Raw genomic sequence first — 26330 nt, 5'->3', positions numbered from 1 at the left:
CATATAGAGTTCACTGGATACATTAGAGCTTTCGTAACTCTTTCTCGTTCACATCCATCAAAAGACGAAAATCGCACCGAAAACTGCAACCAAAATGACTAGTGCAAAACGGGCTTTAAGGTTGTTGTGTTATTCCACGCAGGGTGATATTATCACGTGTGCGGGCACATATCTGTATCTCTGGTCTGTGAATGGTCAACTCATTGTTGAGGAGAATACTTGTCTTAGACCAACAAACCCTATTCATTGCTGTCTTATGTCAGAGGTAAGTGGGGAATAATAACTTTCATAATTAATAACTTTGTAAAATTTTGTCGCCCGAGTTCAGGTGCACGCTGATGATATCTAAACTGTGGGCGGTAAACGTCAGCATGACGTCATCGAAAGGCATATTTAACGTCTTCCAAAAGCTAAACCCGCTCAAAACCCGCACATGCAGGTGCAAACCACTGACCTTTATTAGATAATCTAACATAGGTCAGTGGTGCAAACATACATGAACATGTTTGCAAATATTTTAATTCTAATAAAATGGTATCGCAAATGGTTTGAAGTGTTATCTACTTCATACGATCGTCAAGAATAGGCCCGGAACTAGCACCAAAATGAAAATCCATTCTGATTGGTTAAATTCGGCTCATATCCTTCAATGTTTTCCATGAAGCTTGTTTAAACTGTTTAAAAATGCTTAGTAACGGGACACATAAATTTCGTAGAAGCAAATAAGGTATATAGCAAATAAGTTATATATTTTAAGTTATATCAAGTCGTTTAATGCAAAAAATTTTTATTCAAAAACTATGCTAGGGATTTTTTTCTTGTTGACAAATTAATAATATTATTACATTATATGTGATTGGAAGAGATGTATTTCCGTCCACTGCATCTTTCACATCAAATCGGTTCTCTTGCGTTTAACGCCTAAACAACTATCGTGTTGACTATTTTTATTGCGACAGAAACTATTACGGTGATTGTGAAAATATGCTATTAAATGCGATATATTTTGTAGAAAAGAAGGTGCTTTTGGTGCTAATATTGTCTCATTGTTGCAAATGGTTATTATGAGGTTAACTGTGCAGCTTTGATGATACTAAATTAGTGTCGTTAAATGTTAGTCAAGTGATGAAAAATCCTTGTAGGTTTAGTTACTGTGTACAGACGACACAGGTCAGCTCTCTGCCATGAACGTAGGGTGGACATGGTAGGGAATGACCACAATAACCTTCAACAAAATAAAGCAATGCTCCATTCGTATCAGCGTGTGATCCATGTGTTGCCTCGGGATCACCATCAACACAAATGAACTGGGTTCGTTTGTGATTAAAACGTTCTGCCATGAGGTAACCTTTGTACTCCATTGTCCAACCAGAAGGACACACGTTACGAGCTGGGATCATCATGTGACTAGCACGTGATTTAGCTAGGCACACTGCGCATGGTGCGTTGTCATCGTGAATATTTGTGTTTGGAAATATTTGGTTTTGTCCACCATGAATGTGATACTCGACGCCGTGCATATACGTTGACGCTTGGATCCCATCGACGTATTTTTCAAAAATCGGATTCAAAGGTAGACAGAGGTAGTTTGAAGCTCCACCAGCATCATTGTAATATGATCCTCCCATCACACCTGTGATGAAGATTGAAAACCTAACTGTATGGTTGTCATTCTAGCTAAAATTACGACTGATTATAAAATGAAATACTTTCTTACCAGAATACATCTCGATGCTTTTCGAAGGGCAATGTTTTCGTCCCCATCTGGTGTAAACCACACCTCCAGAGGCGTTTCCTGGTGGCCCCGGGGGGCCTTGTGGTCCTGGAGCACCTTTTCTTCCGCGTTCACCTGAAAAACAAAATCAATTATAAATCATCTTTGTACAAATGTCTGTCATTCTAAAACATTGTTGTTTCAATTACAACAATCATCTTTCAAAAAGGATCATTTGCATATGAATACTGGAATATATTTTCCAAACCAATTGATAGATTATGTGACGTGTCGTTTGTGGCAAAACTCTTCAATTTTGACTTTAATTTAAAAAACTTACCGCGTAGCGAGGCATCTCTGCCATCTCTGCCGTCTTTACCATCCTTTCCTGAAAACGGAATTTTAGACAATATCAACTTCTGGTATATTGGAGCTATTTGGGGCCTCTAGCCTAAATTGAGCTAATTCTTTGTTACAGAGTGATTTAAGAATTTGTAAAAACGGAAAGGATTATTAAGCTCGCATGATGAGATATTTCAAAGCAAGGCCACATACCATCACGACCTGGCAATCCTTGAGGTCCTGTACAAGAGGATGGATTTGTTGTTCGCTTTACGAGGCCGCTGCTGGAAGAAAAGAACATGACAGCGTCTGTTATTATCTGAAATATTCACTTGCTCTTACCAAGCGATATTTCCATCACTCCAAGTTAGGCACAGTCTGTCTACACTGGCAAACAACTTTCAAGAGAACTGACAAAGCCGCCAATGTGAATATTGTTCGCTAAAATCAAACGTAATAAACTTGTGAATTACCTTCGTTGTGTTAATTCACGTTCATCTTCCTTGGCCGAAACCAGCGATAAACACAGCAGAACGAACCAAAAACTCAAAATATTCTTCATGGTTTACACTTTTTTCTTAGAAAAATCTAATATAACGTGTGATATCTCTCGGCTCAAATCGTCAGAATGATTGTGTTTTGAAATAAACAATTCTTTTGTAATGAATCAAGGAAGAGAACAGTATCGTGGTTCTTAGCCAATCACATCATTTTCTGTCAACCTCATCCAATCAGAATCATCTTTGAAACCACGTGAACATTTCATTTATGAACTATTTAGCTGAAGGAAGAACAGCTTTCACATTCTTGGAGAATTTTTTACATATATTTGTGAAGCCAAGCTTAATAATTACTGTGTCAACTTGATGTTTCATTCCGAACAGGATTGATTGGAAACGATAATTATCCAAAGTTTCGCTGAAATTTTGAGGTTGCTTGGAAATTTAAAGAATAAAAGTAAACTTTGGCGCGTTTTTCGGTATTTATTTCTCGTATTGAAGTGTTTAGTGAAAGTAATTTGTGACGCTCTGATGGTTGCACAGGATAAAAGACGCTACAAGTATTTTAAAAAGGAAGTCGTTGTCAAACTTGATGCAAATTAGGATGAAGTATTAGTAGCTATATAAATATAATAATAAACATTTTGTCACCAATAGCACGATTGCATGTTTTAGATTATCTTTTGAAATAGTTTAGTTGGAATGCTCGTGAATTAATGAGTGTTTGAAATATTTCATCAATTTATTTTTAACGACAATCCTTTATTGTGAGTTTATTTATCAGACAGCAAAGCTCTAATGAATTAACTATGATTTCGAAACATTAGTTAACAATATATTCATATTCCTTTGGCATTACGTCATCATCCGCTTCCGACCTTTCTTTTTTTAACATCCAGCAAGAGCCTTCACCATTTTGAACAGCACGTCTGTAAACAATTATTGGTTCAACTAATTTTATTGCGACAAAAGCCTTTACAGTGGTTGTGAAAACGTGCTATTAAATGCGATATATTTTGTAGAAAATAAGGTGCTTTTCTTGCTAATATTGTCTCATTGTTGCAAATGGTTATTATGAGGTTAACTGTGCGGCTTTGATGATACTAAATCAGTGTCGTTAAATCTTAGTGAGGTGATGAAAAATCCATGTGGGTTTATTTACTGTGTACAGACGACACAGGTCAGCTCTCTGCCACTAACGTAGGGTGGACATGGTAGTTCACGACTGCAATCACCTTCAACAAAATAAAGCAATGCTCCATTCGTATTAGTGTGTGATCCTTGTGTTACCTCGGGATCACCATCAACACAAATGAACTGGGTGCGTCCTTTGTGACTAGAACGTTCTGACATGAGGTAACCTTTGTACTCCATTGTCCAACCAGAAGGACACACATTACGAGCTGGGATCATCATGTGACTACCACGTGATTTAGCTTGACACACTGCGCATGGTGCATTGTCATCGTCAATATTGGTGTTTGGAAATATTTTGCTTTGTCCATAAGGTGTTTCATACTCGACGCCGTGCATATACGTTGACCCTTGATTCCCATCGACGTATTTCTCAAAAATCGGATTCAATGGTAGACAGAGGTAGTTTGAAGCTCCACCAGCCTCATTGAAATATGATCCTCCCATCACACCTGTGATGAAAATTGAAAACTTAACTCTATGGCTGTCATTCTAACGAGAGGAACGAAGCTGAATAATATTATGGCTGATTATAAAATGAAATATTTTCTTACCAGAATACATCTCGATGCTTTTCGAAGGGCAATGTTTTCGTCCCCATCTGGTGTAAACCAAACCTCCCGAGGTGTTTCCTGGTGGCCCCGGGGGACCTTGTGGTCCTGGAGCACCTTTTCTTCCGCGTTCACCTGAAAAACAAAATCAATTATAAATCATCTTTGTAGAAATGTCTGTCATTCTAAAACGTTGTTGTTGGAATTACGACAACCTCTTTCAAAAAGGATCATTTGCATATGAATACTCGAATATATTTTCCAAACCAATTGATAGATTATGTGACGTGTCGTTTGTGGCGAAACTCTTCAATTTTGTCTTCAATTTAAAAAACTTACCGCGTAGCGAGGCATCTCTGCCATCTCTGCCATCTTTACCATCCTTTCCTGAAGACGGAATTTAAAACAATATCAAGTTCTGGTATCTTGGAGCCTATTCGGAGCCTGTAGCCTAAATTGAGCTGAGTACTTAAAAGCGTGATATAAGAATTTGTAAAAACCGAGAAGAATTTTGAGGTAACATAATGAGATATTTCAAAACAAGGCCACATACCATCACGACCTGGCAATCCTTGAGGGCCTGTACAAGAGGATGGATTTGTCGTTCGCTTTACGAGGCCGTTGCTGGAAGAAAAGAACATGACAGCGTCTGTTATCATCTGGAGTAATCACTTGCTCTTACCAAGCGATATTTCTATCACTTCAAGCTAGACACAGTCTGCCTACTCTGGCAAACAGCTTTCAAGAGAACTGACAAAGCCGCCAATCTGAATATCGTTCGCTAAAATCAAACGTAATAAACTTTTGGATTACCTTCGTTGTGTTAATTCACGTTCATCTTCCTTGGCGGAAACCAGCGATAAACACAGCAGAACGAAGCAAGAAATCAAAATATTCTTCATGGTTTAGATCTTTTTAAACAAAATCTAATATAACGTGCGATATCTCTCAACTTAAACCTTCAGAATGATCGTGTGTCGAAATATACAATTATTTTGTAATGAATCAAGGAAGGGAACAGTATCGTGGTTCTTAGCCAATCACATCGTTTTCTCTCAACCTCATCCAATCAGAATCCTCTTTGGAACCACGTGAACATTTTATTTACGAATTACTTTGCTAAAGGAAGAAAATGTTTCACATTTTTGGAAGAATGATATTTACATTTCCTTTAATTCAACCTTTGTTAAAACCTCTCGTGTTGTGTCAATTGTGGATTCGATTCTGAGCAGGATTGATTGAATACGATAATAATTTCCAAAATTTCGCTAGATTTTAAAATTGCCTAGAAGTTTAATGATCAATGTAAAACAGTCAGGCGTTTGCGCAGTATCTTTTGAAGTATTTTATCTCGTGTTGCATGTAATGCATGGGTGATGCTCTGCTGAGCGGATTGTGCTGGATAAAACACGCTGCAATTACTTTGCATAGAAAATCTTATTTACCCTTGATGCAAATTAGGATTGAATGTTGTATAAACGTGATAATTAAGGTGCGCTATACTTTTGATATGAAATATTGTCCGTATACAAATTGATTTTATGTTGTTCAACGCTAGTTAATTCATGATCATAGATGTTTTAGTCATTTATTCAATGATAACATATGGAATGCAATAGAGTTATATATGTAATGTACTATTATCAGTTAGACAAGAAAGCTCTAAGATTTGACCCTTTTAGCTAGTTGGCAATACACCCATATACGTGTTGAGAAAATCAGCGTGACGTCACCATCGACTTGATAGCGTGACGTCACCATCGGCTTGAAATGTTGATGTATTCGTCATTCACGGTCTTGCTAACACTGCTAATTATATTTTCAACTGTTTTATTGCGACAAAAACTATTACAGCTGTTGTGAAAACGTGATATTAAATGCGATATATTTTGTAGAAGAGAAGGTGCTTTTCTTGCTAATATTGTCTCATTGTTGCAAATGGTTATTATAAAGTTAACTGTGCAGCTTTGATGATACTAAATTAGTGTCGTTAAATGTTAGTCAAGTGATGAAAAATCATTTTAGATTAAATATATTCACTGTGTACAGACGACACAGGTCAGTTCTCTACCATGAACGTAGGGTGGACATGGTAGTTCATGATTGCAATAACCTTCAACAAAATAAAGCAATGCCCCATCAGTATTAGCCTGTGATCCATGTGTTGCCTCGGGATCACCATCAACACAAATGAATTGGGTGCGTCCTTTATGATAATGATGTTCAGCCATGAGGTAACCTTTGTACTCCAATGTCCAACCAGAAGGACACACATTACGAGCCGGGATCATCATGTGACTAACACGTGATTTAGCTTGACACACTGCGCATGGTGCGTTGTCATCGTGAATATCAGCATTGGGAAATATTGTATGCTGTCCAAGAACTTGATACTCGACGCCGTGCATATACGTCGACCCTTGAGTCCCATCGACGAATTTCTCAAAAATCGGATTCAATGGTAGACAGAGGTAGTTTGAAGCTCCACCAGGATCACTGTGATATGATCCTCCCATCACACCTGTGATGAAGATTCAATTAAATTAGAGTGATTTGATTTGGGGAGATCATTACAAAATATGCATGCTTCACGGAAAATAGGACTTCTTACCAGAATACATCTCGAGGCTTTTCGAAGGGCAATGTTTTCGTCCCCATCTGGTGTAAACCACACCTCCCGAGGCGTTTCCTGGTGGCCCCGGGGGGCCTTGTGGTCCTGGAGCACCTTTTCTTCCGCGTTCACCTGAAAACAAAATCAATTATAAATCATCTTTGTAAAAATGTCTGTCATTCTAAAACATTGTTGTTGCAATTACAACAATCATCTTTCAAAAAAGATCATTTGCATATGAATACTCGAATATATTTTCCAAACCAATTGATAGATTAAGTGACGTGTCGTTTGTGGCGAAACTCTTCAATTTTGACTTCAATTCAAAAAACTTACCGCGTAGCGAGGCATCTCTGCCATCTCTGCCGTCTTTACCATCCTTTCCTGAAAACGGAATTTTAGACAATATCAAGTTCTGGTATCTTGAAGCCTATTTGGAGCCTCTAGCCTAAATTGAGCTGAGTACTTGAAAGCGTGATTTAAGAATTTGTAAAAACCGAGAAGAATATTGAGGTAACATAATGAGATATTTTAAAACAAGGCTACATACCATCACGACCTGGCAATCCTCGAGGTCCTGTACAAGAGGATGGATTTGTCGTTCGCTTTACGAGGCCGCTTCTGGAAGAAAAGAACATGACAGCGTCTGTTATCATCTGGAATAATCATTTGTTCTTACCAAGCGATCTTTCTATCACTCCAAGCTAGGCACAGTCTGCCTACACTGGCAAACAGCTTTGAAGAGAACTGACATAGCAGCCAATCTCAATATTGTTCGCTAAAATCAAACGTAATAAACTTGTGGATTACCTTCGTTGTGTTAATTCACGTTCATCTTCCTTGGCGAAAACCAGCGTTAACGTCAACAGAAAGAAGCAAAAACTCGAAATATTCTTCATGGTTTACACTTTTTTCTTAGAAAAATCTAATATAACGTGTGATATCTCTCGGCTCAAATCGTCAGAATGATTGTGTTTTAAAATAAACAATTCTTTTGTAATGAATCAAGGAAGAGAACAGTATCGTCATTCTTAACCAATCACATCCTTTTCTGTCAACCTCATCCAATCAGAAACCTCTTTGAAACCACGTGAACATTTCATTTACGAACTTTGTTGCTGAAGGAAGAACAGTTTTCACATTCTTGGGGAATTTTTTACACATATTTCTTAAGTCAAGCTTAATAATTACTGTGTCAACTTGATGTTTAACTTCGAACAGGATTGATTGGAAACGATAATTATATCCGAAATTTCGCTGAGATTTTGAGGTTGCCTGGAAATTTAATGATTAAAAGTAAACTTTGGCGCGTTTTTTCGGTATTTATTTCTCGTATTTAAGTGTTTAGTGAAAATAATTGGTGACGCTCTGATGGTTGCACAGGATAAAACACGCTACAAGTATTTTAAATAGGAAGTCGTATTCAAACTTGATGCAAATTAGGATGAACTATTAGTAGCTATATAAATATAATAATAAACATTTTCTCATGTATAGCACTATTGCATGTTATAGATTATCTTTTGAAACAGTTTAGCTGAAATGCTCGTGACTTAATCAGATTAATGAGCGTTTGAAATATTTCATCAATTTATGTTTAACGACAATCCTCTATTGTGAGTTTATTTATCAGACAGCAAAGCTCTAATGTAATAAATAGTTAAAATTGTTTAACTGTGATTTCGAAACATCAGTTGACAATATATTCATATACCTGTAGCATACGTCAGCATTACGTCATCTTCGGCTTCCGACAAATTTTATTGCGACAAAAGCCTTTACAGTGGTTGTGAAAACGTGCTATTAAATGCGATATATTTTGTGTAAAAGAAGGTGCTTTTCTTGCTAATATTGTCTCATTGTTGCAAAAGGTTATTATGAGGTTAACTGTGCAGCTTTGATTATACTAAATTAGTGTTGTCCCCGAGCGGGCGCGGAGCGCCTGCGAGGGTACTAATTCCGCTCGGAGATTAGGAGTTACACCCGGAACCCGGTAGAACATAGCCGAATCCAAAGTTGTCCAAATTCTTTGTCATGGACGGTCGACGTTGGGTGGTTTTGTAAGTTATGCGCATGCGCGAGTGACGTCTGGTAATCAACGAACGTTCTGATTGGCTAAGACAGAAAGTTTGTATTTCAATGAGAACGTCAGCAATTTAAATTAACTGTCATTTCGTAAACATTTTTGTAATTTGTAAAAGCGTTTCATAAACTTTGTGCAAAGAAAGTAAAACGAGAAGAAACAAGATATATGAAGCATGACAGTTAGCAAAGATGAACGTGGATACGGTCAAGACAAAGCCGTGTAAGAGGAATAATTCATAATCTGCAAACTTATAAATGTTTTCAAAGACAAAGGGTACGTGTTTACTTTGTTTATTTCGTATTTGTTTCGCGATAAGAAAGCCGTATTTGTATACTTTTCAGCTTTGTATGGCGTTTATTTGTAAAATTTTCAGCTTTTTATGCAAACGCATAAACCTGTGAAAGGCTATTACACCTTTGCTTTAACTTCAAAAAGTGTTTTTGAAAGTGTAATTTGAATTTTGGTATCAAAAATACACACTATTTATAAAGTATAAAACTTTTAGCCGCCGGCGTCGACTGCAATTACAGAATAAAATAACATTTGAAGTTTTTTCTTTGTCTGTGAAGATTTTGTACTGTTTTAATCGTTTGAAACTTCGATTTTAAACCGTTACTTAATTGCTGGCATGGTATAATGCAGCAAAATTGAACAGGCAATGTTTACACTAGCTTTATGATTATTTTTGTATTGAATGATGGAAACATTAGCTATAATATACTCGGTAAAATATAATAAGACTGATTTGAGTTTTGTGTCATTTCATAATATAAGTTTAGGTCAGGTTAACTCAGGAAATTGTGTACTTGGTTTGAAATAGCGAGGGGTTGCTGCATGCATGTATTTCTAGTTAAATGTTAATCAAGTGATGAAAAATCATTGTATGTCTGTTCACTGTGTACAGACGACACAGGTCAGTTCTCTACCATGAACGTAGGGTGGACATGGTAGGGCATGATTGCAATAACCTTGAACAAAATAAAGCAATGCTCCATTCGTATCAGCCTGTGATCCATGTGTTGCCTCGGGGTCACCATCAACACAAATGAACTGGGTGCGTCCTTTGTGATAATCATGTTCAGCCATGAGGTAACCTTTGTACTCCATTGTCCAACCAGAAGGACACACATTACGAGCCGGAATCATCATGTGACTAACACGTGATTTAGCTTGACACACTGCGCATGGTGCGTTGTCATCGTCAATATTGGTGTTTGGAAATATTTGGTTTTGTCCATCTATCGTTTCAAACTCGACACCGTGCATATACGTTGACGCTTGTAATCCATCGACGTATTTCTCAAAAATCGGATTCAATGGTAGACAGAGGTAGTTTGAAGCTCCACCAGCATCATTGAAATAGGTTCCTCCCATCACACCTGTGATGAAGATTGAAAACTTAACTCTAGGGTTGTCATTCTAGCGAGAAGAACGAGGCTGAATAATATTACGACCGATTATAAAATGAAATATTTTCTTACCAGAATACATCTCGATGCTTTTCGAAGGGCAATGTTTTCGTCCCCATCTGGTGTAAACCACACCTCCCGAGGCGTTTCCTGGTGGCCCCGGGGGGCCTTGTGGTCCGGGATCACCTTTTACCCCGGGTTCACCTGAAAAACAAAATCAATTATAAATCATCTTTGTACAAATGTCTGTTATTCTAAAACATTGTTGTTTCAATTACAACAATCATCTTTCAAAAAGAATTCATTTGCATATGAATACTTGAATATATTTTCCAAACCAATTGGTAGATTATGTGACGTGTCGTTTGTGGCAAAACTCTTCAATTTTGTCTTCAATTTAAAAAACTTACCGCGTAGCGAGGCATCTCTACCATCTCTGCCATCTTTACCATCCTTTCCTGAAAACGGAATTTAAAACAATATCAAGTTCTGGTATCTTGGAGCCTATTTAAAACCTTTCGCCTAAATTGAGCTAATTATTTGACAGCGTGATATTAAGAATTTCTCAAAACCGAGGAGAATATTGAGGTAAAATGATGGAATATTTCAAAACAAGGCCACATACCATCACGACCTGGCAATCCTTAAGGACCTGTACAAGAGCCTGGATTTGTCGTTCGCTTTACGAGGCCGTTCCTGGAAGAAAAGAACATGACAGCGTCTTTTATCATCTGGAATAATCACTTGCTCTTACCAAGCGATATTTCTATCACTTCAAGCTAGACACAGTCTGCCTACGCTGGCAAACAGGTTTCAAGAAAACTGACAAAGCCGCCAATCTGAATATTGTTCGCTAAAATCAAACGTAATAAACTTGTGGATTACCTTCGTTGTGTTAATTCACGTTCATCTTCCTTGGCGAAAACCAGCGATAAACACAGCAGAACGAAGCAAAAACTTGAAATATTCTTTATGGTGTAGACTTTTTTAGCAAAATTTAAAATAAGGTGTGATATCTCTCAACTCAAACCGTCAGAATGATTGTGTTTTAAAATAAACAATTCTTTTGTAATGAATCAAGGAAGAGAACAGTATCATGGTTCTTAGCCAATCACATCGTTTTCTGTCAACCTCATCCAATCAGAATCCTCTTTGGAACCACGTGAACATTTTATTTACGAACTTTTTTGCTGAAGGAAGAACAGCTTTCACATTCTTGGAGAATTTTTTACATATATTTGTTAAGTCAAGCTTAATAATTACTGTGTCAACTTGATGTTTCATTCCGAACAGGATTGATTAAACAAGTAATTATATCCGAAATCTCGCTGAAATTTTGAGGTTGCCTGGAAATTAAATGATTAAAAGTACATTTTGGCGCGTTTTTTCGGTATTTATTTCTCGTATTGAAGTGTTTAGTGAACGTAATTGGTGACGCTCTAATGCTTGCACAGGATAAAACACGCTACAAGTATTTTAAATAGGACGTCGTATTCAAACTTGATGCAAATTAGGATGAAGCTATTAGCTACATAAATATAATAATAAACATTTTGTCACGAATAGCACAATTGCATGTTGTAGATTATCTTTTGAAACAGTTTAGCTGAATTAATGAGATTAATGAGCGCTTGAAATATTTCATCAAATTATGTTTAACGACAATCTTCTATTGTGAGTTTACTTATGAGACAGCAAAGCTTTAATGTAATAAATAGTTAAAATTTCAAACTATGATTTCGAAACATCAGTTGACAATATATTCATATACCTGTGGCATACGTCAGCATTACGTCATCTTCGGCTTCCGACGAATTTTATTGCGACAAAAGCCTTTACAGTGGTTGTGAAAACGTGCTATTAAATGCGATATATTTTGTAGAAAAGAAGGTGCTTTTCTTGCTAATATTGTCTCATTGTTGCAAATGGTTATAATGAGGTTAACTGTGCAGCTTTGATTATACTAAATTAGTGTTGTTAAATGTTAATCAAGTGATGAAAAATCCTTGTGGGTTAAATATAGTTACTGTGTACAGACGACACAGGTCAGCTCTCTGCCATGAACGTAGGGTGGACATGGTAGTTCACGACTGCAATATCCTTCAACAAAATAAAGCAATGCTCCATCAGTATTAGCGTGTGATCCATGTGTTGCCTCGGGATCACCATCAACACAAATGAACTGGGTTCGTTTGTGATTAAGACGTTCTGCCATGAGGTAACCTTTGTACTCCATTGTCCAACCAGAAGGACACACGTTACGAGCTGGGATCATCATGTGACTAGCACGTGATTTAGCTTGACACACTGCGCATGGTGCGTTGTCATCGTGAATATCAGCATTGGGAAATATTGTACTCTGTCCACCAAGAATTTGATACTCGACACCGTGCATATACATCGACCCTTGAGTCCCATCGACGTATTTCTCAAAAATCGGATTCAATGGTAGACAGAGGTAGTTTGAAGCTCCACCAGGATCACTGTGATATGATCCTCCCATCACACCTGTGATGAAGATTCAATTAAATTAGTGTGATTTGATTTTGGGAGATCATTACAAAATATGCATGCTTCACGGAAAATAGGATTTCTTACCAGAATACATCTCGATGCTTTTCGAAGGGCAATGTTTTCGTCCCCATCTGGTGTAAACCACACCTCGCGAGGCGTTTCCTGGTGGCCCCGGGGGGCCTTGTGGTCCTGGAGCACCTTTTCTTCCGCGTTCACCTGAAAAACAAAATCAATTATAAATCATCTTTGTAAAAATGTCTGTCATTCTAAAACATTATGGTTGCAATTACAACAATCATCTTTCAAAAAGGATCATTTGCATATGAATACTCGAATATATTTTCTAAACCAATTGATAGATTATGTGACGTGTCGTTTGTGGCGAAACTCTTCAATTTTGACTCAAGGTAATTAACGTACCTCGTAGCGAGGCATCTCTGCCATCTTTACCATCTTTACCATCCTTTCCTGAAAACGGAATTTTAGACAATATCAACTTCTGGTTTCTTGGAGCCTATTTGGAGCCTCTAGCCTAAATTGAGCTGATTACTTGAAAGCGTGATTTAAGAATTTGTAAAAACCGAGAAGAATATTGAGGTAACATAATGAGATATTTCAAAACAAGGCCACATACCATCACGACCTGGCAATCCTTGAGGTCCTGTACAAGAGGATGGATTTCTCGTTCGCTTTACGAGGCCGCTGCTGGAAGAAAAGAACATGACAGCGTCTTTTATCATCTGGAATAATCACTTGCTCTTACCAAGCGATCTTTCTATCACTCCAAGCTAGGCACAATCGAACAACTTTCAAGAGAACTGACAAAACCGCCAATCTGAATATTGTTCGCTAAAATCAAACGTAATAAACTTGTGGATTACCTTCGTTGTGTTAATTCACGTTCATCTTCCTTGGCGGAAACCAGCGATAAACATAGCAGAGCGAAGTAAAAACTCGAAATATTCTTCATGGTTTACACTTTTTTCTTAACAAAATCTAATATAACGTTTGATATCTCTCAGCTCAAATCGTCATAATGATTGCGTTTTGAAATAAACAATTCTTTTGTAATGAATCAAGGAAGAGAACAGTATCGTGGTTCTTAGCCAATCACATCGTTTTCTGTGAACCTCATCCAATCGGAATCCTCTTTGAAACCACGTGAACATTTCATTTACGAACTATTTTGCTGAAGGAAGAACAGTTTTCACATTTTTGGAGAATTTTTTACATATATTTGTGAAGTCAAGCTTAATAATTACTGTGTCCACTTGATGTTTAACCTCGAACAGGATTGATTGGAAACGGTAATTATCCGATATTTCGCTGAAATTTTGAGGTTGCCTGGACATTGAAAGATTAAAAGTAAACTTTGGCGCGTTTTTTCGGTATTTATTTCTCGTATTGAAGTGTTTAGTGAAAGTAATTGGTGACGCTCTAATGGTTGCACAGGATAAAACACGCTACAAGTATTTTAAAAAGGAAGTCGTATTCAAACCTGATGCAAATTAGGATGAAGTATTAGCTATATAAATATAATAATAAACATTTTGTCACAAATAGCACAATTGCATGTTGTAGATTATCTTTTGAAATAGTTTAGTTGGAATGCTCGTGAATTAATGAGTGTTTGAAATATTTCATCAATTTATTTTTAACGACAATCCTTTATTGTGAGTTTATTTATCAGACAGCAAAGCTCTAATAAATTAACTATGATTTCGAAACATTAGTTTTGCAATATATTCGTATTCCTGTGGCATGACGTCATCACCGGCTTCCGACTTTTCTTTTTTTAACATCCACCAAGAGCCTTCACCATTCTGAACAGCACGTCTATAAACAATTATTGGTTCAACCAATTTTATTGCGACAAAAACTATTACAGAGGTTGTGAAAACGTGCTATTAAATGCGATATATTTTGTAGTAAAGTAAGGTGCTTTTCTTGCTAATATTGTCTCGTTGTTTCAAATGGTTATTATGAGGTTAACTGTGCAGCTTTGATGATACTAAATTAGTGTTGTTAAATGTTAATCAAGTGTTGAAAAATCCTTGTGGGTTTAGTTACTGTGTACAGACGACACAGGTCAGCTCTCTGCCATGAACGTAGGGTGGACATGGTAGTTCATGATTGCAATAACCTTCAACAAAATAAAGCAATGCTCCATTCGTACTTTTGTGTGATCCATGTGTTGCCTCGGGATCACCATCAACACAACGTGTGTGATATCTCTCAACTTAAACCTTCAGAATGATCGTGTGTCGAAGTAAACGATTATTTTGTAATGAATCAAGGAAGAGAACAGTATCATGGTTCTTAGCCAATCACATCGTTTTCTGTCAACCTCATCCAATCAGAATCCTCTTTGGAACCACGTGAACATTTCATTTACGAACTTTTTTGCTGAAGGAAGAAAATGTTTCACATTTTTGGAAGAATGATATTTACATTTCTTTTAATTAAACCTTTGTTAGAACCTTTCCTGTTGTGTCAAATTGTGGATTCGATTCCGAGCAAGATTGATTAAATACGATAATAATTTCCAAAATTTCGATAGATTTTAAAGTTGCCTGGAAATTTAATGATCAAAGTAAAACAGTCAGGCGATGTGCAGTATTTCAAGTGTCTTTTGGAGCATTTTATCTCGTGTTGCATCTAATGCATGGGTGACGCTCTGCTGAGCGGATTGTACAGGATAAAACACGCTACAAGTACTTTGCATAGAAAATCTTATTTACACTTGATGCAAATTAGGATTGAATGTTGTATAAACATGATAATTAAGGTGTACTATACTTTTGATATGAAATATTGTCCGTATACAAATTTGATTTGATGTCGTTCAACGCTGGTTAATTCATGATCATAGATGTTTTAGTCATTTATTCAATGATAACATGCATATGGAATGCAATAGAGTTATATTTGTAGTGTACTATTTAACAATTAGACAACGAGTCCGAGTTGTCTAAAGGCGGTGTTACGCTATGAAACTTTCCTTGCAACTTGCAATGCAATTCTACTCCTGAGGCACCTAAAGTTGACAAATACGAATATTTCTTACGATCTGCTAACGTTTCTCAGCATTTCGAACACTCTTTACTGATTAACATCCCTCGAAATTATAATTGCATTGCAAGTTGCAAGGAAAATAGTGTAACACCGCCTTAATTGTTTTAGTATACACCCTGTACCTAAATTTTCTCGATATATTAATTTCGAGAAAATAATCGATACGCCGCAATTACACGGAAAAATAATTTAATTAATTCAATTTTATCCGGTCGCGCGAGCGAATTTTTTCCAAACGTTCACCATCTAGAATAGACAATGGTTGAGTAGCCCAATCAGAATGTAGGATTTGTAATAGACAATAGTCGGGTGTATACTAATATGAGTTAGACAAGAAAGATCTAAGATTGACCCTTTTAGCTAGTTGGCAATACACTCGTATACGTGTTGAGAATATCAGCATGACGTCACCATCGGCTTGATAGCGTGACATCACCATTGGCTTGAAATATTGATGCATTCGTCATTTAACGTCTTGCTAACACTTCTAATTATATTTTCAACTGTTTTATTGCGACAAAAACTATTACAGTGGTTGTGAAAATGTGATATTAAATGCGATATATTTTGTAGAAAAGAAGGTGCTTTTCTTGCAAATATTGCCTCATTGTTGCAAATGGTTATTATGAGGTTAACTGTGCAGCTTTGATGATACTAAATTAGTGTTGTTAAATGTTAGTCAAGTGAGGAAAAATCCTTGTGGGTTAAATATAGTTATTGTGTACAGACGACACAGGTCAGCTCTCTACCATGAACGTAGGGTGGACATGGTAGTTCACGACTGCAATCACCTTCAACAAAATAAAGCAATGCTCCATCAGTATTAGCGTGTGATCCATGTGTTGCCTCGGGATCACCATCAACACAAATGAACTGAGTGCGTCCTTTATGACCATAATGTGCGGTCATGAGGTAACCTTTGTACTCCATTGTCCAACCAGAAGGACACACATTACGAGCCGGGATCATCATGTGACTAACACGTGATTTAGCTTGACACACTGCGCATGGTGCGTTGTCATCTTCAATATTGGTGTTTGGAAATATTTTGTTTTGTTTACCAACTGCTTCGTACTCTGTCCCGTGAATATTTGCCGATCCTTGAAATCCATCGACGTATTTCTCGAAAATCGGATTAAATGGTAGACAGAGATAGTTCGCTGCTCCACCATGATGGTTGTAATATGATCCTCCCATCACACCTGTAATTGTAATGAAAAAGTTCACTGTGCGCTTGCTGTTCCCTAAATTATTTGTTTTCATTCTTAAATATCAAGAAAGTCTAGCTCATAACGTCTTGTGTTATATATCGTACCAGCAAAACAGTTCTCTTCAAATAAGAATTCCAGGAATATACAAACTCTTTAAAAGGCAAATTCAAACGTGTCATTTCGCAGGTTCGAGTAAACTTAACTCAACGGTGGACAAATGTAATTTTAATCAATAATCAGAGATTATTGCCAAACGGTCTTGCTTTCAAAATCATATAACGAACGAGTCCCTTCAATATGCGTAGGAAATCTACGTATACAATATATTCTGGCTGAGTGAAATATGAAATAGTTTCTTACCAGAATACATCTCGATGCTTTTCGAAGGGCAATGTTTTCGTCCCCATCTGGTGTAAACCACACCTCGCGAGGCGTTTCCTGGTGGCCCCGGGGGGCCTTGTGGTCCTGGAGCACCTTTTCTTCCGCGTTCACCTGAAAAACAAAATCAATTATAAATCATCTTTGTAAAAATGTCTGTCATTCTAAAACATTATGGTTGCAATTACAACAATCATCTTTCAAAAAGGATCATTTGCATATGAATACTCGAATATATTTTCTAAACCAATTGATAGATTATGTGACGTGTCGTTTGTGGCGAAACTCTTCAATTTTGACTCAAGGTAATTAACGTACCTCGTAGCGAGGCATCTCTGCCATCTTTACCATCTTTACCATCCTTTCCTGAAAACGGAATTTTACACAATATCAACTTCTGGTTTCTTGGAGCCTATTTGGAGCCTCTAGCCTAAATTGAGCTGATTACTTGAAAGCGTGATTTAAGAATTTGTAAAAACCGAGAAGAATATTGAGGTAACATAATGAGATATTTCAAAACAAGGCCACATACCATCACGACCTGGCAATCCTTGAGGTCCTGTACAAGAGGATGGATTTCTCGTTCGCTTTACGAGGCCGCTGCTGGAAGAAAAGAACATGACAGCGTCTTTTATCATCTGGAATAATCACTTGCTCTTACCAAGCGATCTTTCTATCACTCCAAGCTAGGCACAGTCTGCACACACTGGCAAACAGCTTTGAAGAGAACTGACAAAGCCGCCAATCTAAATATCGTTCGCTAAAATCAAGCGGAATAAACTTTTGGATTACCTTCGTTGTGTTAATTCACGTTCACCTTCCTTGGCGAAAACCAGCGATAAACACAGCAGAACGAAGCAAGAAATCAAAATATTCTTCATAGTTTAGATCTTTTTAAACAAAATCTAATATAACGTGTGATATCTCTCAACTTAAACCGTCAGAATGATTGTGTTTCGAAATAAACGATTACTTTGTAATGAATCAAGGAAGAGAACAGTATCGTGGTTCTTAGCCAATCACATCGTTTTCTCTCAACCTCATCCAATCAGAATCTTCTTTGGAACCACGTGAACATTTTATTTACGAATTACTTTGCTGAAGGAAGAAAATGTTTCACATTTTTGGAAGAATGATATTTACATTTCTTTTAATTAAACCTTTGTTAAAACCTTTCCTGTTGTGTCAAATTGTGGATTCGATTCCGAGCAAGATTGATTAAATACGATAATAATTTCCAAAATTTCGATAGATTTTAAAGTTGCCTGGAAATTTAATGATCAAAGTAAAACAGTCAGGCGATGTGCAGTATTTCAAGTGTCTTTTGGAGTATTTTATCTCGTGTTGCATCTAATGCATGGGTGACGCTCTGCTGAGCGGATTGTACAGGATAAAACACGCTACAAGTACTTTGCATAGAAAATCTTATTTACACTTGATGCAAATTAGGATTGAATGTTGTATAAACATGATAATTAAGGTGTACTATACTTTTGATATGAAATATTGTCGGTACACAAATTTGATTTGATGTCGTTCAACGCTGGTTAATTCATGATCATAGATGTTTTAGTCATTTATTCAATGATAACATGCATATGAAATGCAATAGAGTTATATTTGTAGTGTACTATTTAACAATTAGACAACGAGTCCGAGTTGTCTAAAGGCGGTGTTACGCTATGAAACTTTCCTTGCAACTTGCAATGCAATTCTACTCCTGAGGCACCTAAAGTTGACAAATACGAATATTTCTTACGATCTGCTAACGTTTCTCAATATTTCGAACACTCTTTACTGATTAACATCCCTCGAAATTATAATTGCATTGCAAGTTGCAAGGAAAATAGTGTAACACCGCCTTAATTGTTTTAGTATACACCCTGTACCTAAATTTTTCTCGATATACTAATTTCGAGAAAATAATCGATACGCCGCAATTACACGGAAAAATAATTTAATTAATTCAATTTTATACGGTCGCGCGAGCGAATTTTTTCCAAACGTTCACCATCACGAATAGACAATGGTTGAGTAGCCAATCAGAATGTAGGATTTGTAATAGACAATAGTCGGGTGTATACTAATATGAGTTAGACAAGAAAGATCTAAGATTGACCCTTTTAGCTAGTTGGCAATACACTCATATACGTGTTGAGAATATCAGCATGACGTCACCATCGGCTTGATAGCGTGACATCACCATCGGCTTGAAATATTGATGCATTCGTCATTTAACGTCTTGCTAACACTGCTAATTATATTTTCAACTGTTTTTTTGCGACAAAAACTATTACAGTTGTTGTGAAAACGTGATATTAAATGCGATATATTTTGCGGAAAGTAAGGTGCTTTTCTTGCAAATATTGTCTCATTTTTGCAAATGGTTATTATGAGGTTAACTGTGCAGCTTTGATGATACTAAATTAGTGTTGTTAAATGTTAATCAAGTGATGAAAAATCCTTGTGGGTTTAGTTACTGTGTACAGACGACACAGGTCAGCTCTCTGCCTTGAACGTAGGGTGGACATGGCAGGGAAAAACTGCAAGAACCTTCGACAAAATAAAGCAATGCTCCATTCGTATCAGCGTGTGATCCATGTGTTGCCTCGGGATCACCATCAACACAAATGAACTGGGTTCGTCCTTTGTTCTTATAGTATTCTGCCATAAGGTAACCTTTGTACTCCATTGTCCAACCAGAAGGACACACATTACGAGCCGGGATCATCATGTGACTTGCACGTGATTTAGCTTGACACACTGCGCATGGTGCGTTGTCATCTTCAATATTGGTGTTTGGAAAAATTTTATTTTGTCCATTGGGTGTTTGATACTCGACACCATGTATATACATCGACCTTTGATTCCCATCGACGTATTTCTCAAAAATCGGATTCAATGGTAGACAGAGGTAGTTTGAAGCTCCACCAGGATCATTGAAATAGGTTCCTCCCATCACACCTGTGATGAAGATTGAAAACGTAACTGTAGGGTTGCCATTCTAACGAGAAGAACGAGGCTGAATAATATTACGACCGATTATAAAATGAAATACTTTCTTACCAGAATACATCTCGATGCTTTTCGAAGAACAATGTTTTCGTCCCCATCTGGTGTAAACCACACTTCCCGAGGCTTTTCCTGGTGGCCCCGGGGGGCCTTGTGGTCCTGGAGCACCTTTTCTTCCGCGTTCACCTGAAAAACAAAATCAATTATAAATCATCTTTGTACAAATGTCTGTCATTCTAAATTATTGTTGTTTCAATTACAACAATCATCTTTCAAAAAGGATTCATTTGCATATGAATACTTGAATATATTTTCCAAACCAATTGATAGATTATGTGGCGTGTCGTTTGTGGCGAAACTCTTCAATTTTGACTTCAATTTAAAAAACTTACCGCGTAGCGAGGCATCTCTGCCATCTCTGCCGTCATTACCATCCTTTCCTGAAAACGTAATTTAAAACAATATCAAGTTCTGGTATCTTGGAGCCTATTCGGAGCCTCTAGCCTAAATTGAGATGAGTACTTGAAAGCGTGATTTATGAATTTGTAAAAACCGAGAAGAATATTGAGTTAACATAATGAGATATTTCAAAACAAGGCCACATACCATCACGACCTGGCAATCCTTGAGGTCCTGTACAAGAGCATGGATTTGTCGTTCGCTTTAGGAGGCCGCTGCTGGAAGAAAAGAACATGACAGCGTCTGTTATCATCTGGAATAATCACTTGCTCTTACCAAGCGACCTTTCTATCACTCCAGCTAGGCACAGTCTGCCTACACTGGCAAACAGCTTTGAAGAGAACTGACAAAGCCGCCAATCTGAATATCGTTCGCTAAAATCAAACGTAATAAACTTTTGGATTACCTTCGTTGTGTTAATTCACGTTCACCTTCCTTGGCGGAAACCAGCGATAAACACAGGAGAACGAAGCAAAAACTCGAAATATTCTTCATGGTTTACACTTTTTTCTTAACAAAATCTAATATAACGTGTGATATCTCTCAACTCAACCGTCAGAATGATTGTGTTTCGAAATAAACAATTCTTTTGTAATGAATCAGGAAAGAGAACAGTATCGTGGTTCTTAGCCAATCACATCGTTTTCTGTCAACCTCATCCAATCAGAATCCTCTTTGGAACCACGTGAACATTTCATTCACGAATTATTTTGCTGAAGGAAGAAAATGTTTCACATTTTTGGAAGAATGATATTTACATTTCTTTTAATTAAACCTTTGTTAAAACCTTTCCTGTTGTGTCAAATTGTGGATTCGATTCTGAGCAGGATTGATTGAACAAGATAATAATTTCCAAAATTTCGGTAGATTTTAAAGTTGCCTAGAAATTTAATGATCAATGTAAAACAGTCAGGCGATTGTGCAGTATTTCTAGTGTCTTTTGGAGTATTTTATCTCGTGTTGCATGTAATGCATGGGTGACGCTCTGCTGAGCGGATTTTACAGGATGAAACACGCTATAAGTACTTTGCATAGAAAATCTTATTTACCCTTGATGCAAATTAGGATTGAATGTTGTATAAACATGATAATTAAGGTGTACTTTTAATATGAAATATTGTCCGTATACAAATCGATTTGATGTCGTTTAACGCTGGTTAATTCATGATCATAGATGTTTTAGTCATTTATTCGATGATAACATATGGAATGCAATAGAGTTATATATGTAGTGTACTATTTAACAATTAGACATCGAGTCCGAGTTGTCTATGAGCGAATAGTCAACGAAAGGCGAAGCCTGAGTTGACTATTCGCTAATAGGCAACGAAGGCGGGTTTTCTAATTGTTTAGTAAACACCCTGTACCTAGATATATTAATTTCGAGAAAATAATCGATACGCCGCAATTACACCGAAAAATAATTTAATTCATCCAATTTTATACGGTCGCGCGAGCGAATTTTTCCCAAAAGTTCACCATCACGAATAGACAATGGTTGAGTAGCCAATCAGAATGTAGGATTTGTAATAGACAATAGTCGGGTGTATACTAATATCAGTTAGACAAGAAAGCTCTAAGATTTGACCCTTTTAGCTAGTTAGCAATACACCCATATACATGTTGAGAATATCAGCATGACATCACCATCGGCTTGATAGCGTGACGTCACCATTGGCTTGAATCATGACGTCACCATCAGCTTGATAGCGTGACGTCACCATCGGCTTGAAATATTGATGCATTCGTCATTTAACGTCTTGCTAACACTTCTAATTATATTTTCAACTGTTTTATTGCGACAAAAACTATTACAGTGGTGGTGAAAACGTGATATTAAATGCGATATATTTTTTAGAAAAGAAGGTGCCTTTCTCGCTAATATTGTGTCATTGTTGCAAATGGTTATTATGAGGTTAACTGTGCAGCTTTTATGATACTAAATTAGTGTTGTTAAATGTTAATCAAGTGATGAAAAATCCTTGTGGGTTTATTTACTGTGTACAGACGACACAGGTCAGCTCTCTGCCACCAATGTAGGGTGGACATGGTAGTTCACGACTGCAATATCCTTCAACAAAATAAAGCAATGCTCCATCCGTGTTTCTGTGTGATCCATGTATAGCCTCCGGATCACCATCAACACAAATGAACTGGGTTCGTCCTTTGTGACCATGATGTGCAGCCATAAGGTAACCTTTGTACTCCATTGTCCAACCAGAAGGACACACATTACGAGCCGGGATCATCATGTGACTAACACGTGATTTAGCTTGACACACTGCGCATGGTGCGTTGTGATTGTGAATATTTTTATTGGGAAATATTGTATTTTGTGAACCAACTTGAAACTCGACGCCATGCATATACGTTGACCCTTGAGTCCCATCGACGTATTTCTCAAAAATCGGATTCAATGGTAGACAGAGGTAGTTTGAAGCTCCACCAGCAACATTAAAATATGATCCTCCCATCACACCTGTGATGAAGATTGAAAACTTAACTGTAGGCTTGTCATTCTAGCGAGAAGAACGAGGCTGAATAATATTATGACTGATTATAAAATGAAATAGTTTCTTACCAGAATACATCTCGATGCTTTTCGAAGGGCAATGTTTTCGTCCCCATCTGGTGTAAACCACACTTCCCGAGGCTTTTCCTGGTGGCCCCGGGGGGCCTTGTGGTCCTGGATCACCTTTTCTTCCGCGTTCACCTGAAAAACAAAATCAATTATAAATCATCTTTGTACAAATGTCTGTCATTCTAAAACATTGTTGTTGCAATTACAACAATCATCTTTCAAAAAGGATCATTTACATATCAATACTCGAATATATTTTCCAAACCAATTGGTAGATTATGTGACGTGTCGTTTGTGGCGAAACTCTTCAATTTTGACTTAAAGTAAAAAACTTACCGCGTAGCGAGGCATCTCTGCCATCTCTGCCATCTTTACCATCCTTTCCTGAAAACGGAATTTTAGACAATATCAACTTCTGGTATCTTGGAGCCTATTTGGAGCCTGTAGCCTAAATTGAGCTGATTCTTTGTTGCAGAGTGATTTAAAAATTTGTAAAAACCGAGAGGATTATTAAGCTCACATGATGAGATATTTCAAAACAAGGCCACGTACATACCATCACGACCTGGCAATCCTTGAGGGCCTGTACAAGAGGATCGATTTGTCGTTCGCTTTACGACGCCGCTGCTGGAAGAAAAGAACATGACAGCGTCTGTTATCATCTGGAATAATCACTTGCTCTTACCAAGAGATCTTTCTATCACTCCAAGCTAGGCACAGTCTGCCCACACTAGCAAACAGCTTTGAAGAGAACTGACAAAGCCGCCAATCTGAATATTGTTCGCTAAAATCAAACGTAATAAACTTGTGGATTACCTTCGTTGTGTTAATTCACGTTCATCTTCCTTGGCGAAAACCAGCGATAAACACAACAGAACGAAGCAAAAACTCGAAATATTCTTCATGGTGTAGACTTTTTTCTTAGAAAAATCTAATATAACGTTTGATATCTCTCGGCTCAAATCGTCAGAATGATTGTGTTTTGCATAAACAATTCTTTTGTAATGAATCAAGGAAGAGAACAGTATCGTGGTTCTTAGCCAATCACATCCTTTTCTGTCCACCTTATCCAATCAGAAACCTCTTTAAAACCACGTGAACATTTCATTTACGAACCTTTTTGCTGAAGGAAGAACAGCTTTCACATTCTTGGAGAATTTTTTACACATATTTGTTAAGTCAAGCTTAATAATTACTGTGTCAACTTGATGTTTCATTCCGAACAGGATTGATTAAATAAGTAATTATATCCGAAATTTCGCTGAGATTTTGAGGTTGCCTGGAAATTTAAAGATTAAAAGTAAACTTTGGCGCGTTTTTTCGGTATTTATTTAAGTGTTTACTGAAAGTAATTGGTGACGCTCTGATGGTTGCACAGGGTAAAAGACGCTACGAGTATTTTAAAAAGGAAGTCGTATTCAAACTTGATGCAAATTAGGATGAAGTATTAGCTACATAAATATAATAATAAACATTTTGTCACGTATAGCACTATTGCGTGTTATAGATATCTTTTGAAACAGTTTAGCTGAGATGCTCGTGAAATAATCAGATTAATGAGCGTTTGAAATATTTCATCAATTTATGTTTAACGACAATCCTCTATTGTGAGTTTATTTATCAGACAGCAAAGCTCTAATGAATTAACTATGATTTCGAAACATTAGTTAACAATATATTCATATTCCCTTTGGCATTACGTCATCATCCGCTTCCGACCTTTCTTTTTTTAACATCCACCAAGAGCCTTCACCATTTTGAACAGCACGTCTATAAACAATTATTGGTTCAACCAATTTTACTGCGACAAAAAATATTACAGTGATTGTGAAAATATGCTATTAAATGGGATATATTTTGTAGAAAAGAAGGTGCTTTTCGTGCAAATATTGTCTCATTGTTGCAAATGGTTATTATGAGGTTAACTGTGCAGCTTTGATGATACTAAATTAGTGTTGTTAAATGTTAATCAAGTGATGAAAAATCCTTGTGGGTTTAGTTACTGTGTACAGACGACACAGGTCAGTTCTCTGCCATGAACGTAGGGTGGACATGGTAGTTCATGATTGCAATAACCTTCAACAAAATAAAGCAATGCTCCATTCGTATTTACGTGTGATCCATGCGTAGCCTCGGGATCACCATCAACACAAATGAACTGAGTGCGTCCTTTGTGATCATAATGTGCGGTCATGAGGTAACCTTTGTACTCCATTGTCCAACCAGAAGGACACACATTACGAGCCGGGATCATCATGTGACTAACACGTGATTTAGCTTGACACACTGCGCATGGTGCGTTGTCATCTTCAATATTGGTGTTTGGAAATATTTTGTTTTGTTCACCAACTGCTTCGTACTCTGTCCCGTGAATATTTGCCGATCCTTGAAATCCATTGACGTATTTCTCGAAAATCGGATTCAAAGGTAGACAGAGGTAGTTCGCTGCTCCACCATGATGGTTGTAATATGATCCTCCCATCACACCTGTAATTGTAATGAAAGAGTTCACTGTGGGCTTGCTGTCCCCTAAATTATTTGTTTTCATTCTTAAATACCAAGAAAGTCTAGCTCATAACGTCTTGTGTTATATATCGTAGCAACAAAACAGTTCTCTTCAAATAAGAATTCCAGGAATATACACTCTTTAAAAGGCAAATTCAAAGGTGTGATTTCGCAGGTTCGAGTAAACT

The 26330-nt window shown here is 37.1% G+C and overlaps 4 protein-coding genes across 7 annotated transcripts in view; 1 reads left to right on the top strand and 3 right to left on the bottom strand.

Moving 5' to 3' along the window:
- LOC114525137 (WD repeat and FYVE domain-containing protein 3-like) overlaps positions 1 to 26330 on the top strand; it is a 73478-nt gene that overhangs the window by 34863 nt on the left and 12285 nt on the right. For both annotated transcript variants that reach the window (XM_028546352.1, XM_028546351.1), the window contains one exon: positions 143 to 265. In XM_028546352.1, the coding sequence (XP_028402153.1) occupies positions 143 to 265 (123 nt within the window). The remainder of the gene's footprint in view (positions 1 to 142; positions 266 to 26330) is intronic.
- On the bottom strand, positions 840 to 2665 carry LOC114525140 (collagen alpha-4(IV) chain-like). 2 transcript variants are annotated; one of them, XM_028546356.1, is made up of 5 exons: positions 2530 to 2665; positions 2270 to 2340; positions 2055 to 2102; positions 1718 to 1849; positions 840 to 1633 (listed from the first exon to the last, which is right to left on the bottom strand). In XM_028546356.1, exons 1-5 carry the CDS (start codon positions 2616 to 2618, stop codon positions 1149 to 1151), a joined length of 825 nt encoding a protein of 274 aa, XP_028402157.1. In that variant the 5' UTR covers positions 2619 to 2665; the 3' UTR covers positions 840 to 1148. The 2 variants fall into 2 exon arrangements, with proteins under 2 accessions (XP_028402157.1, XP_028402158.1); XM_028546357.1 differs by having other exon boundaries at positions 2270 to 2337.
- LOC114525139 (short-chain collagen C4-like) lies at positions 3493 to 7842 on the bottom strand. The gene is made up of 5 exons (XM_028546355.1): positions 7723 to 7842; positions 7463 to 7533; positions 7249 to 7296; positions 6913 to 7044; positions 3493 to 4202 (listed from the first exon to the last, which is right to left on the bottom strand). Exons 1-5 carry the CDS (start codon positions 7809 to 7811, stop codon positions 3715 to 3717), a joined length of 828 nt encoding a protein of 275 aa, XP_028402156.1. The 5' UTR covers positions 7812 to 7842; the 3' UTR covers positions 3493 to 3714.
- Positions 6338 to 10751, bottom strand: LOC114525141 (short-chain collagen C4-like). 2 transcript variants are annotated; one of them, XM_028546359.1, is made up of 3 exons: positions 10480 to 10751; positions 10269 to 10377; positions 6338 to 6713 (listed from the first exon to the last, which is right to left on the bottom strand). In XM_028546359.1, the coding sequence occupies exons 1-3, from the start codon at positions 10487 to 10489 to the stop codon at positions 6338 to 6340; spliced, it is 495 nt and encodes a 164-aa protein (XP_028402160.1). In that variant the 5' UTR covers positions 10490 to 10751. The 2 variants fall into 2 exon arrangements, with proteins under 2 accessions (XP_028402160.1, XP_028402159.1); XM_028546358.1 differs by lacking the exon at positions 6338 to 6713 and having other exon boundaries at positions 9890 to 10377.

This window comes from Dendronephthya gigantea, unplaced genomic scaffold (assembly GCF_004324835.1).
Source record: "Dendronephthya gigantea isolate DGI-Jeju-01 unplaced genomic scaffold, DenGig_1.0 000033F, whole genome shotgun sequence".
In the NCBI taxonomy this organism is placed as follows: Eukaryota; Metazoa; Cnidaria; class Anthozoa; order Malacalcyonacea; family Nephtheidae; genus Dendronephthya; species Dendronephthya gigantea.
This window is presented reverse-complemented; position numbering and strand designations above follow the sequence as displayed.